Source organism: Anopheles arabiensis, chromosome 2 (genome assembly GCF_016920715.1).
Source record: "Anopheles arabiensis isolate DONGOLA chromosome 2, AaraD3, whole genome shotgun sequence".
In the NCBI taxonomy this organism is placed as follows: domain Eukaryota; kingdom Metazoa; phylum Arthropoda; class Insecta; order Diptera; family Culicidae; genus Anopheles; species Anopheles arabiensis.
In genome coordinates this window covers 48,657,868-48,672,944 of record NC_053517.1, presented here as the reverse complement: position 1 = coordinate 48,672,944, position 15,077 = coordinate 48,657,868, and the positions used below count along the sequence as shown (strand labels likewise).

General features: G+C 41.5%; 1 protein-coding gene across 1 annotated transcript; it reads right to left on the bottom strand.

Moving 5' to 3' along the window:
• Nucleotides 1-9,120: 9,120 nt before the first annotated feature.
• LOC120897401 lies at nucleotides 9,121-10,937 on the bottom strand. The gene has a single exon (XM_040302250.1). The coding sequence runs from the start codon at nucleotides 10,740-10,742 to the stop codon at nucleotides 9,951-9,953; it is 792 nt and encodes a 263-aa protein (XP_040158184.1). The 5' UTR covers nucleotides 10,743-10,937; the 3' UTR covers nucleotides 9,121-9,950.
• Between the last annotated feature and the right edge of the window lie 4,140 nt (nucleotides 10,938-15,077).

Genomic DNA, 15,077 nt, shown 5'->3' with positions numbered 1-15,077 from the left:
TGTAAGATTTGTATCGAACGAAACGTGATTTTCCTTCCCTCATCCGTCCAATGTTCGGCCTGAAAAGGAGGGTAAAACAGGGCACAGGAACAATTGCAGGCGCTTCGATCGAATCGTACACACTCAACGTACTGACTCGCTGGCTAATCACATTACGATTGACCCGCAGACTGCGTTCGTTCACCTTGGGTAGAGGAAAACCTCCACATTCAACAGCGCAGCCTCGCTCGGTGGCCTGGGTGCGCTACGAATGGCGCGCACCGAAGGTGAAAATCATTTGTCACTGTGGAGTGTCTGTGTGTGTGTGAGTGATAAAAGTGGAAGGATGGAGAAATTTTTCCCGCTTGCCCACGCGTTTGGCATTCTTCGGCTAAAAAAGAAAATAATGGCCACGTTCCGAGAGAATTTGCAGAAAATGAATTGGAAAGCAGTATGTGTGTGTGTGAGTTTGTTAACTGATTATGAGAGGAGCATTATCACACCCAGAGTGTGTGGGTACGGTGTGAGAAGCAATGTAATTGTGGGCAAAATGCGGTAAAAGAAATCTAATAGTTACAAACCGTAGAACATGTAGTACTAAAAAACACGAGTAATTTTAACTAAGATCATAAATAAAATTGAAGACCTACCAGGAATACACTTTAAAGTTTACTTTCTTCTAATAATTGACAAATAATCGACCTTGTATTCACTAGTAAATGTACAAAACTATGATATATTCTTGCACCATTTGTTCATTTGGGTCGAATAAGGCCGCAAATTGCACTAGCGTAAACGCAAAGTTCACTACTACCTTTCACCCGTCGCACACCTGGCGGAAAACATTTTATCAGCGATTTATCAGCGAACGAAGGTTAACATGCTGCACGGCCCCAGCGTGATGATAAATCATGTTCCCCTGCGCGGAGAAATTTTCCTCTCATACCAAGTTTCGAGGTCGAATTGCTGATTGCTTGCATCTAGCATTGTCGTCGGATCCGTACGCTACCGGACGCTGTAGTGGCAGAAATTAAAAAAAAAACCAAGTACTGTTCGATCAACGTTGAGAAGACACCATCGGCCCGCATCGACGCATCGATAATCGATTTGAACCCTAGCACGAGCCGAGCTTTCGGAAGTTCAGTTCAGTCACCTTTGAACCTGTGCGATCCGCGGTAGGATGGTGTTGCAAGGGAGCCAGCCATCTCTTAACTGCACTGACTGCACTCGTTTTTTGTTGCATCGTGTATGTAGCGTGCTGCAGTGCGGGAAAAGTATGTCAAAGTCGCGAAACAATGGTGTTGCGGGTCGAGATGCTGTGACGGCAAGCGGAAGTTCGTTGCACTTTGACGTACGGTGCTTTTGTCTGCTTGGTATGCTGAGCCGTTGATCGAAAGATTCGGACCCGTTGCTGATGAAAACATTGTACAAATTAGTGATAAGACGCATAGCACAGGCTCCTGCCCTGTTCTTGAGCCCTTTCGCATCCGAAAAGGGACCGCGTCCTGGATTACATTTTGCTGTGTTGTTGTGAAAAGTGAACTCGAATTAGTCCGACCGCATTATGATGTGGTTAGATGTTTGTGACTCCACTCTCAATCACATTCCATCCCGGGGTCTCGCATCGCACAAAAGTGCAACCTAGTTGTCACTGCAATCACACTCCGCAGTCGAGTGCAGCTACGGGCATGAACTCTTTTTGCAACGCAAAGAAAAGGGTAGAGCGAGCGAGTGGTACCATTTCTATACCAGCTCCGAGGGTTTTTTTTAATGTTCCTCCCCCGGCGGGTTACTTTCTTCCGCCGGCTGCCGGCGAACTGTTCCGGCGGATGATTGGTAATCTAATGTGAGAAGAAGTGATTGTTTGTATGAGATAAACTGAGCGCGAATGCATGATTCACAGGCGTGTGCCGCTTGTGTGCCCGGGCAGAATAGTTACTGGCGAAAGAAAGAGCTATTGAGGGAGCGAGCATTTGAAGACAGTGATGAACCGAATGTAGCTCGTGGAGGGGTGGTAGAATATATTTTCTTTACTAATTTGTGAAATGCATATACGCATACATATGAGTGCGGTTCGGGTGGCAGAAATGTGTGGGAAACTGGCCCAGTACCACGGGAATGGGAACGGGAACACAAGGGAATAATTTTGGCGTATGAAATGTGAGGTTCGTTGTCGTTGTTACTGTTGAAGTCTTTCGTCTTCAGTGGGTTATTCGAGGAAGAGTAGTAAGCAGCGGTTTGGAATCGTTTGAAAGGCGGTATTTTCTAGAGATTAATTTTGTTATAAACTGTATAACTTTTTGTTAAGACTTTTCTGCTTCTTCTTTTATGAAGTTTTGAGACACATTAGGGTTTGCAGAATTACCTTTTTTACCAGTAAGGGCTGGACTTTCTATCGTTAGTTCAATAGATCAGAATAGATTAGTGAATAAAAAATAAATTTAAATGGTAATAAACGAATCACCTCTGCTGTTGAAAACACATGAAATTAATGAAGTGTACCACTGGCATAGCTCACGCTTTGTCTTATGTTTTTATCATGTATCACAGGAAGCCGAATTCATGTTTTATTACACATTGGTCAATAAAAAAAGAAACAAAACGAAAAAAATAATACAATTCCCTATAACTCAGCCGAACTCGTCCGGAACGGATACGCTTGTACGCGTGTAGATAAAAACAATGTTGCACGATGACGGCCCCAAAAAATACCCCCCTACGCATGACTACGAAAATCCGCGGAAAGAGTGTTAACAAAAAACAAAAGCTAAAAGTTTAATTCAATTATGCTACCATAAGACATGGCTTTCTCTTCCCTTGAAAAAAAAAAACAACAACAAAACGTACGCACAAAACGGCAATGCTCGCTTTCGGGATTGCAGTTTGTTCGTTTGCGACCGGCAAAAGCAAGATATGAAGCAAAACACGTGATAGGAACTGTTGGCTGTTTTAGGTCTACCGCTTAGAGATATGGATCGTTTTCGATTGATGCATCTCAAAATTCGTCATAATTATCCGAGCGGCACATTTAATGGGTGAGGCCGTTGCGAAGAAGCGTGAACCACCACTGCGGCGAGAGGGCAGGTTTTCAATGCATTGAAAACAATTCGACCGGTAGCGGGGCTTTGCTTCTTTAGTTTAAATGAGAATTTAATAAGTCATCAGGGGTGTTTAGAAAATAATGGCAGCAAAAAGAGCTTTCTCCAAAAAACACACCAAACGGCAAATGTGCGAAAACGTAACAAAACAATCACGGGTAGGTGAGAGCGAGAGGAAGATGGGTGAAAATTAAATTAAAATCGGGCTCCCCCCTGTCTGGTGGCCTACGGTATATAATCGAAACGGTTGAGGCGCAGTTCAGTAGCAATTCGTTCTGGCCGGAAGAGGTTTTTCCTCCGAAACGTCGATCGTGTTTTGCCCTTTCCGCACATACGAGAAAGTGGTGCGCCCTTCCGGGTAAATCCTAAGGAATTAACTATATGACGATGCATTTATGTGCACATGCATAGACACACCTTTTTGACACTTGGCACTTGGCAGTTGGTGGCTGTTGTGGCACGTTGTACGCTGTGTTCCTTTTTCCACCTGATGCACGTTTCGGCGTGTTTGGATTGTTTCCTTGGTGGGTTATAAATGAACACCAGCGCTTATGACTCCCACGGGATGGTCATTAAGTGTAGCGCCAGTGGTAGGGGAACACGAAAGAATGTAGTGCAATGGACACGATGCACGAACATGGCCACGGTCGCACATACCTTGACAGAAGTAGTTGCGAGCTGTGTGGAAATTGTTGCGCTGGGATGGACGAGGTAAATTAAGAGGGAAAGTGAACATATGATTGATCGAGGACGAATAGGTGTTGGTATCATGAATGAGCATAGAATGAATCGGCCGGTGTTTGATTCGTATGTTGCTATTTATATATATAAAAAATTTAATTGAATGATTTTAGTTTTACTGTTATAGAAACAAATATTATCTATGTTATAATGTCATTAGTAAATCATGACGTAATTGCTGCTTATCTTGTTAATAAACGACAAATATCAAACTATTCTACTATTGAATTTCACAATATGTAATATTTGATGGTTGTAGTTACGAATATGAACTAGTTAGTGAATCATTCTGTAAGCAAAAATAATATAATTTGTAATTCGATGTAGGTCCATGCATACCAAAACCATCTGTAAAGATATCATCAACAAGAATATTTGTTTTGAATTGTACCAAGTTTAAGAATAGTGTTCGCCACATAGGTAGAAATTATTTTATTAAAGACAGTTAGAGATCAATATTAAGATATACAATACAAGTAAAATGAAGATGAAATAACAAATGCAGTTTCTTGAAATAGCTATTTTATGGTAATAAAACGATGATTTCAAACTAAATTGTTCAATTTAATAGCTCGATACTACTCAATACACAATACTACGTTCGCTTTAAAAAACTAAGTTTGAATAAAACGTCGATTGATCAATTATAATTTCACTGAGACGTATTTGGTTGAATATTACATTCCTTGCTGAACAACGATATTTGGATTACGCGATTTTTTTTGACATTAACGACTGCAAACGATCGAATAACGTTTTTTATCTAAAAATTCAATGAATTTTTGCTCATATGCAAATTTACACTACGATATGCTACATTACATACAGTAAATAGTATCGTGTATATCATTTATTTTTCCGTCTATCAGTGTTATCGACATTATTAAGCATCATACTCTTCAATATTAAGCTATTAGTTCGTTTAATGTTCAACAGTAACTGTACACTACAAGCAACAGACCACCGGGTTTATATTTTTATACTTTTACCGTGCACAATGTGGTAAACTTGAAACAGCTCATGCTTTACTGCACAATTACGCGACGAGATAGCTAGTTTCCGTCGGATATGAAGCAGCAGTACCATGGCAACATTATTTGAATAACTATTAATTTAAATTCCACCACTTGAAGTGATAGTGCCGTTGATAGCGAAAACCATCCCCAACCACTCTGGCTGACAGGCTGAGCTCAGATAGATTGCAAAACCCACCTATCCAACACTGAACTGATCGCTACACGGACCGGCGAGGAAACTGAGAGGATTGAAGGCATGAAAGAAAAAGTACATCCAATGTGAAGCCAAAGCGGATGCAACCGTTTTGTTGTGCATTTGCCGTTCGAGGCGGACTTTCTTTCACCGCGTTTTGAAATATCGGAGCAAACTGGCAGTCCTGTATGGTAAGTTGGGCCTCGCTTTAAGTGTGATGTGAAGGAGTGAGGGCGTACGCAATTGATCGTGGGAGCGAAGGTGACGTTGAGCTCTAATGACCGTCGATGGAGGTCAGTTTGACGGTGTCAGACAATGTTTTATTGCCATTTTGATGATGGTTTTAGGGAAGCTGTAGAATATTGCGTAGTGCATAGACGGATGAAAGTTTAAATTTTGTCTGGTCAAATTATTTTTCTTTAGGCCCAATGTCTCAATGTTACCGATTGAATGTGTGGTTTAACTGTTACTGTTACTCTTTACGTTTCTTGTAATGGATGATTTTTTTGTCGGAAACGAGGATCTGAAGATGGATGAACAAACACGCACGAACGAAGCACTTGTCAGACACTATGTGCACAAACTACACCAATAACTAGGATAGCGTGAGAGGAGCGAACACGTCTCGGTCATCACAACTGCACTTGCGATGGTCGTCAACGTCGATCGGCTTACGTTGAATCATGGTTTGCAAGATTAATGGTTTGGAAAATAAGCGATTAACACCGGACTGGGCGTGAGAGAGTTTGCATAGCCGACATGAGTGAGGAGGGATGTTGTTGTATTTCATCAACTCCGGGTGGAGGTGGAGCCGGATCATTTGACAGCAGATTAAAGCTAGGCTTCAGGAAAGTCATGCGCCCAGGATTGATTGCAATTATTCAGTAAAAGTGATGCTTTTTTATGTTGTGCAGAGCTGTTAGCTGTTACTTCACTTGAGGAATAGAAGATCCCAAATAAATTGTTTAGTCAGGCGTGGTTTATTTTATCTCGAAAGGAAATCGAAAGTGCTCATCTAACAAATCTAGTAATACAGTGACCCATGGATGGAGAACTATTGCAGAGTCGCAATCACGAAGGGAAAGGAACCGTACGACAATTCTGGCCACTGAACCTGTACAATGATGAGCTGGAACAGTGTACCAAAAGTGCGCTAGAAAGTTTGCACGATCACAGAGGCTCCACCCAAATTGTGTGCGATTGAATTTGAAAGGGCAGTAATGAGGGAGGTCTAGAGCATTTCCATTACACTGGACGAACGATCACCACCACATTGACCACCGTCGGTTGCGTTGATTTATGCTCCGATTTTTACGAGCAGGAAAGTGGCTTCGGGGAGCATAGGCCAGATTTATTGCTATTTGGATAGCCGAAGCCCTTAAACATCCATCTCGATCATCGCGAAGTGCAAGCTCGAGCTCACACGGGGTACGATCGATTTATGAGTCATTGGAGTTGGGGCGGGCGGGTCAACCAGGTCATGTATTTGCGCAGCATGAAAACGGTTCCGGTAGCCACCTCGACGCTCGGAATGGTGAAGAACAAACGGGTTTGTTTTATTCGTGCTCAGCCGCTTGGCGAAAGGAAAAGTGACTGTAAAAAGGGCAAACAAGCGACTGTGTTCCAGTGCACGTGTTCGTATGTGGTGTGGCTTTTTGGCATTCTTTTCCGATTTCGTTTAGTCAGGAGGGCTGCTTCTCCTCGGAGGGCTGCGGTAAAGCTGTTTTGGAATACAAAGGTGCCGTTGTGGTGCTGACCGGGCTAGGTCAAGATGGGAGAGCAATTGGGCGAGAGAGTTTTTCGCGTGGAACGGAATTAATTTTGCCGTCCAAACAAAACATCCTAATGGCTCGAAAAGAACGCATTGCCGTTAGTTGAAGTAGGTAAATGTGTCTTATGCAAATATTTTTCTGAGCAATGTGCATAAATTGCAGCAAATGTAAGAGATGGTCCGACATAGTTCGTCAAGTATGTGACTCACGACTGTTCACTTTCTCTGATCGCACTGAAGTAGTGAAACTTGAGGGGTCACATGTAAAGGAAAACATATTGACTAGTTTGCAAATTTGTTTTCAGGGGTTTTTATAGGGCTACGATAAACTAAGTAACATATAATAAAGGAAAAAAATTGTAATTAAAACAATATTGCATAAGGACTTAAACTGCACATTGTATCAATTCTTGGTGGATTGCAGTTTCTAGTTGGAAATAGAAAATATAATCTTGGGACGATCGTACCTTCATTAAGAATATGAGACCTACTAAGGACTATACAAACTTTCCCATAACATTTCAAAAATGTCCGAAATGCAAAATTGATAAGTAATGTGATCTTTCGCGGATATGAAGTTTATTACAAAGCTTCCCATGCTTTGTTGGTTGTTTTCCGTGATTTTTTAGGTTCGTTTTATGATTTTTTGAAACACTGTAAGAGGCTATTTATGAATTCATTCAAGGTAGTAGCGACATAGTTATGTTTACATTTGTGCGTAAGATAGAGTACATAGATCAACGATTATTGTTTTGGTTACTTTGGAAAAATAATTATAATTACATTTAGCTTAACTTGAAGAAATGAGTCGTAAATTCACAATGTATACATTACATGACTATTGCATGCCCCTAGTATATTAGCGAAATACTATATTATGATATACGATTATTACTTTAATGTTTAACACTCATGACATATATGACACCAAATTGTTGGTTGAAACAAATTTCAAAACACGATCAGCAGTGACAAAAATACTCAAAATATGTCAATTGTTTTCCTATATTAGGTCAAACAAGGTCTGAAGAGGGCGACTATTTCCAGCTATATTTTGTCAGTTTCGTTTGTATCAGTTTTTCGAATCTGAAGTATCATTAAACTATATTTATTTATTTATTTATTTATTCATGTAACTGCCTAACTAATTCCTAGATCAATCAGTCTCTATTATCACCAAAATTGAAAAGTAAAAGAAGGTTCATGTTATACGAATCAGTCGAGAGATTAAATAAAAATGATTAATTCAGTCGTTAAATTGCCTTTAATTGCACGATAAATAAATTTTAAAAATGTAAAAGCCTTCCTAACAATGTTGTCAATGGGCAATGGAAAGTTTGGTGCAAAGTCAATCCTAAATCACACACATGTTGCCGATGAAGTACGTCCTACCTGCCACATAATAATCGAAATAAATTGGGTGCTTTAATCTGTGAAACGTTATTATAAAGCATTTGGCAATTGCGAGTTCTATAAATAACAATAATCGTGAGTTTCAATAGGCAAAAACAGTTTAACATCGTCAGCATACATCAGGAAGGTGGAAGGTAAGTGATCAAATCGTTGATGAACAGCAAGAAAAACAACGGCCCTAACTTTTTACTTCGGGGTATTCCAGATAAACTAACGAACTCTTCAGACACAACATTATCAATTTTGACTCTGTATCAACGATTTTGATATGTATGATTTAATCCATGAAATAGTATCATATGAGAGACCTATGTGCAGAAGTTTCTTTTCAAGGAGTTTATGTTTCACACTATCAAAGGCAGCTTTCATATTGTTATATAGCGTCTCTACTTGAAATCGTTGGTCAAAGTAATGAGTACACGTTAAAACAAGATCAAATAGATTGGTAGTAGCGGAGCGTCGGGGAACAAATTCATGTTGACAGGTTGCTATGTAGGAACTGCACTTATGCAAGATAGTTCTTTGTACAGTTAATTCGAATATTTTAGCTCTAGCATACTTAGAATTAATGTCACGATAGTTATCGATTATACTTTTATCACATATCTTGTGCACTGGAAACGTAAATGAACATTTCCACTCGTCAGGACAGGAGCCACAATCCAGCGAAGCTTTGAAGTGGCAGTTAAGGATATGCAGTTGAGTATTGAGCAGATATATATCTTGTTATAACAATTAGTTCATCATCAATGTTCTGTTTCAGTACCTGACTTCTAGTATTACAAAAAATCCCCTCAAATGTTTTCTAAGCAAAATGCACAAAATCTTTGATATTAGATATTATTAATAACAACTGATTGATGTTTTACGGATGCTGTAATTCACAATGACCAAAAATACACATTATGGTTTATTTTTTGAATGATAATTCTTTATTTTGCTCGATTTGTTTTGGAATTTTAATTACACATTTCAACGTCTGCTCGCGGAAATGGAAGAAGACGACAAAAGATTCGCCCGCATCCGTTGTCCCGGCGCTTCAGGCCCCTCCACTGGAGCAGCAAGATGCACCGGGCGCCAACGTGAGCTGCTGATGAAATGGGCGAGTTGTTCGGGAGACGGAATTGGGGATTGAGGTTTAATAAATAAATAATTTAAATTAATTATATAAATACAAAACACGTGAACCCTTTCTGCGCTATGGCAGATTCGCTTCCGCCTGCTTGTCTAGTGGTGTGTGAGGGGCGTGTTTGTGTAGGTCTGTGTGCATGCGAAGTGTTAGATCCAGGGCACCTGGAGTGTAGACTGTTTGTTTTTGGTGTTTGGCTGAATTGGTAGTTGTGGGAGGTTGTGTTGGCTCTTCCGGTTGCTTGGCGCACGTTGAACTGTGCCGGCTGCTCCAAATCGAACCGATTCGGTTCGATTCCGGCGAAGCGACGATAGCTTAATTCTAAGCGCAGACCGCAGCAGATCCGATGAGTTGTTGAGTTGGTCCCTGGATTGAAGCGGTGGAGTTAGCAGTCCCCCAAACGCCTTCACCGTGAGATGGGCGAGGTGGCTGGACCGACCCAAGCGTAAGGCGTTCTCCATTGCTTCCGTTTGCGCGACAACGTGGTTTCGCAGCTCGCAGTAGTTTCGATTTTTGTGTGCGGTTATGGCCAGGGTTTCCTTTTCTTTTGAGAGGGTATTAGTTGTCGTCATCATCACCATCCACACCAGTCACTGGCGAAGGCAGTGGCTTAGTTCTTGGGGACGTGGGCACGGTAGGCGCGATCCTGCATCACCATGTCGACGGAGTTGCCGAAGCTGCGGTGGAACTGGCCGGCCTCGTGCGTGTCGAAGTCACCGTGGTTGGAGGAGTAGGTGTGGCTCTGCTGGACGTGCGGGTGCTTCACAATCTCGTAGGTCGTCTTCTCGTGTCCCTCCGGGGTGACGAGCTTCTTCAGACCGATGATGGCGGAGATGACCAGGGCGATCTTGCCGATGATGAGCGCCTTACCGGCGACGATGGCGATCGAGTGGTAGACCATGGTCAGGATACCTCCCTTGATAGCCATTGCAGCGAGGAATGGTCCGAGGTATTTCTTCATCTTCTTGCGGCCTTCCTCGACCAGACGGCCGGTTTCCTGCTGGCCGGAGGCGAGCATACGCGGCACGTTCAGCTGGAGCTGGTGTCCGTCCATGAAGCGCTGGGCCCGCTGGAACAGCAGCTCGTCGATCTTGGCCGAGGACAGCTTAGCCAGGTCGTGTTCGCCGAGCGTCGGCTCGTTCAGGGCGCGGGTGCTCGATTCACCACCGTCCGCCTTCTTCACGATCGCCATACCGTCGATCAGCTTGATGCTTGGCAGCTTGATCGCCCGGTCGGTCAGCTTGAGGGCCTGCACCTTGATGCACTTTAGCAGCTCGTCACTATCCTCGCACAGCGAGTACACTTTGCGCAGGGCGCGCACCGTACCGTCCTCCGCGGCATATCCTTGGCCGGCCACCGCCAGCACGCACACTACCGCGCACACAAACTTGAACGAAACCATCGTGTTCCGAGGGAGTAGGGTTGCTGGATTGTTTGGGGAGGAGGGTGGGAGGGCGGGAAGGACAAAAAGGAGAGAGGATGACTCTTCCTTTTCTCTTGTTGCCACGCAAAGGAGACTTTGTAAAGCTGCTTCTGCTGCTGCTACTACTGCTAGATCGAACACTGGATGCACTTCCTTCCGATCTTGGCTGCTCGAAGGTATTTATACAACTGATAGCTTTCAAGGAGCTGTGGGCAGATTTTATCGCTGCTCGCAAGAAAGGGCCTGCCGGTGTCCAGCGAAGCGATAACACACATGCACACATTCTCACAGTTTTTCCTTCATGGCTGTTCCCCGCCGTTCCAATCCTCTAGCCTGTGTCTAGCGACTCGGACAAATCAGCTGACTGGCTGCACCGACATCGTCAAGAGGCATTTGCTAGAATTTTTTGGAGCGTGAAAGCCCGAGATGCATCCGTACATGCACATCTGCACAACACGCACAGGCAACGAACTGCACGCCCGAAGGATCACTAGGAACGGCCGGCCGGCTGGTGCACGTTACCGATATTAGCTACGACCGATTGTAAGAGACGATAAGCGCAAAAACGGGTAGGTTTGGCGGAGGGCGAGGAGGCAGGTTTTGCTATACAATTTCTCCCCCATGGCACACGTGCGGCGAGCCGTAGTACGATGGCTGGCAGTTCGTCTAACTGCTTCACTAATTTGTGCAACATGCAAAAAGTAAACATGCCTGCAGCGATCGATGATCACTCGGGGAGGTTTGTAACCAGGGGCAAGCAAGGCAAAAAAAGCATGGAAGAAGGGAAAAGACGCACGTAAAAAGAAGCAATGCACAAGCTACTTCGCGTGCTGGTGTTTGTGGGGCGGAAGGGTGGTAGAGGAAATGCCCGAACTGAACTAATCCGATCCGGCGAGCTCTGATTCCTTCGAACGGACATGCAAAACTTTTCCCTACACACCACCCCGCTCGTCCATTAGTTTTGGTGGCTAGCCGCCTGACAAGTGATGCATTTGCGATACGGATGGTACTATGATGTGTAGAGGTGTGCAGAAAGCGAAAAGGAAAACCAGCTAAAAGAAGATGTTCTTCGGTAGCGCGCTATGAATTTAGGTTGGTGGGCTGCATCGAAGAGGGAAGGTGTGTAAAAAATCAGTTACACCCACACACACATGCACACAAACACACATGCACACACACAGACACTCTGTATACAGCACATTTGCTTACATTGATCATGGAAAAGCTCCTTATCGAAAGCTTAGGGCGTGTGATCATGGCACCTGTTCGATCACGCTTGCAACGGATTTTTACTTTTAATTCGCTCGGACGTTCGCTTCATGTTTTGCGATTCTTGGCCTCGGCGGGCCATTTAGCCGCACGTGCCATGCAGACCGTGACTGTGAATTTCGCACAAACCTTCCACTTGGGCGGTGAAAGAGAGAGAGAGAGAGAGAGAGAGAGATAGAGAGAGAGAGAGAGAGAGAGAGAGAGAGTGAAGATATGGTAGTTGAAGCAGCTCCCTTTTTTCACGAGCAGATAAACAACAGTTTTCACTTGGCATGGGTTATTATTTGTAAAGCAGTAAGAAGCTGGTGTGAAGGTTGTTTCGACAGGCGTTGGATGTCACTGGTTGGCTGATGGTCGGTGAGTTGTGAAGCTAAAATGGCAGTAGCAAGAAGAAAAGTGCGATTTTATTCAGTAGCCACGGCCCTCCCCGGGAAAGCTTTGCATATTTAAAGTCAAACCGATGACCCTGGCCTAGTGGCGTGTGGAAAATGTTTGCTTTAGCTTGCATGTCGGAAATACACACGTCTCAGTATCGATCAGACTATGTTTTGTTACAGTTGGATTAATTTGTTCTGTATGTTTTATTGCGTTGTCCATTACATCATTCGAGATATAATAATATCGCGTGAGAGTAGTTGAGATAATCGCAAGCTTAAAATGTTATGATTTTTTAATGATTGTCTTTTCTAGTAATGATGCGTACATAACAAACAATCATTTTATTTCTATTCAGCTTAATTGCAGAAGATTTAAACGATTCCTTCGCCATTATCAAAAATTTTCCAAGAAATGGAACACAAGTAATTAATATAATTATAAATATATTACAAACTTTAAGGTTTTTGAAGAAATGATAGCAAATTAGTGTTGAAAACAAATCGTATAAACAACTAAAATCAGCCAAAACATGAAGCAGAACAAAAACTCGCAATAATAAAAATGAATAACGAAATGATTCAACGACAAATGAAAGCTGAAAAGCTAAAAACCAAATGTGTTAAAATAAATATAGATCTGAAATACAATGTATTCATCATATGTGGAATAAAGATATTATAAATAATATTCTGCTTCTTCTATTTGGTGCTGGATAGTCAGCCTCTGCTACGGGGGGACGGTCTATTCTAGGCTTGAACCCATGACGAGCCTGTTATTGAGTCATACGAGTTGACGACTGTACCTCGGGACAATTACTAATATCGGGGCCCTTTACGATTCCAGGTGGTCTTATGGTATTTTTTTATAACCAAATTTGAATATCACTTTTTGACAGGATAGGTGAAAACATTTGTTCAAACAAGCTTTCTTGAGGGTTGACGAATACTCAAAACACTCTTAAAATCTTCATTCAGAAGCAGAAGCGATAAAAATCAGCCTTCAAAATTCATACACCTTGGGCTAAGCTCACTTTTATATTATACTCACTAAGATAGTTGCTCGAAAACTGCTATACAATGCAAACAGCTGACAGGCTGAAATTTCAGCCTACGAACTTACAACGGAAAGGACCCCATCAAAGGAAAAATTGTGAGCTACCATTAAACGTAAATCAGTTAACAACCAATAATATGCATAACCAATAGTATCAATAATAAACAAATAGAATAAATAGAAGAAGAAAAGGATTTATTTAGGGGAACTTGGGACGAAATGGTCACCTGCACTATTGGCAAACTAACAGGGTTGTGATGATTTCTAGTGATTGAAAAACATCAAATACAATATTTAAGGCTCACCATGAACGTTTGATAACCTAAGATTTCAACATAAGTGTATAATTTAGCAAATAAAATGTTTAATCAAAACGATGTAATTTTCACCGTCTCGAAAATAGGCTTTCGTAAAAATTTAAAATTGAATTGGAGAAAAAAGAATGTGTATCCAGGCACATGATACTTATCTATGATTTTCGTAAAAAAGTAACCATTATAATTTAATGTAAAGTTTTTAAAGTTAAAGTTAGTAAATTGTTTCACTTGAGGCAAAATGGTCGTTTCAGCTTGGTGCAAAATGGTCGATATGTTTTAACAGGAGTAACATGATGAAGCTGTTGTATAAGCTAAAATCGCTTCAATATACTAGCTTTACATACATGAAACTGTGCTCTATGTATACTATATCGAAAAGAAAAAAATACTGACAACAGGTGAATTATTGAAATATTCCAGCATTTTACTAAATTATTCTACAAAACACTTAAATAATAAACTTAAATTTCTTCTCTCACAATTCTGCTAAGATGCAAGAGCTTAAACCAAAGCCTAAAGTCCAATGTTGAGGTCCATTTTGCCCCTTTGTTTTGATGTGTTTTGACATTTCGTGTAAGACCATATTGCCCCATAGCAAGACCATTTTACCCCATACAATACATTTCAATGTCTGTTGACGTTGACTTATAAAAATCATTTTAAACATATAATTTTTTGAAAGTAAACTTCTTATTGCTTTTCATGACTATGACGTTGAGTGTCTAAACTAATAAGATACAAACCAATATCCTTCCTACAGGCCCATTTTGCCCCGTTTCCCCTACTTTAAAAAAACAGGAAAACTAAGCTAGAACAAATAGCTACAATGTATTAATTTGACCAACTGAGAAAAACAAAAACGCTATCGTAATGAAAAAGAAACACTTCCAAAGAATATAATAATATACATAAAAATCTGTTTTAAAACCAACTTTAATGTACCGTAGCACACTCTAGTGGCGTTTGCATAAGAATGATGTAGATAATATTGCACACCTTTCCTTCTCTTTTGTTATGGAGAATGCATAAATGGTTTACTTATTCGTTCTTTTGGTCGATTTTGTATTTCTGGAGGTACCAGATAAGCAAGCGTTAAGAAAGGAGCTATAAATTACAGTTAAAGCAGCTTGAAGATAAACTAACTATCAACACTGAAACAACGGTTGAACTGCTGATAAATCATTCTCTTATCTTACTTCCATTATTCTTACAGCAAACGTGCACCCATTATCAAAAAATCGTTCTACAAACAGCTACCTCATTCGTAGACTGTAAATGCTCAGATCAAAATGATAGT

What these genes read in the sequence shown, in the direction of transcription:
- LOC120897401 (XM_040302250.1), bottom strand. Translation starts at nt 10,742, where the DNA reads ATGGTTTCGTTCAAGTTTGTGTGCGCGGTAGTGTGCGTGCTGGCGGTG.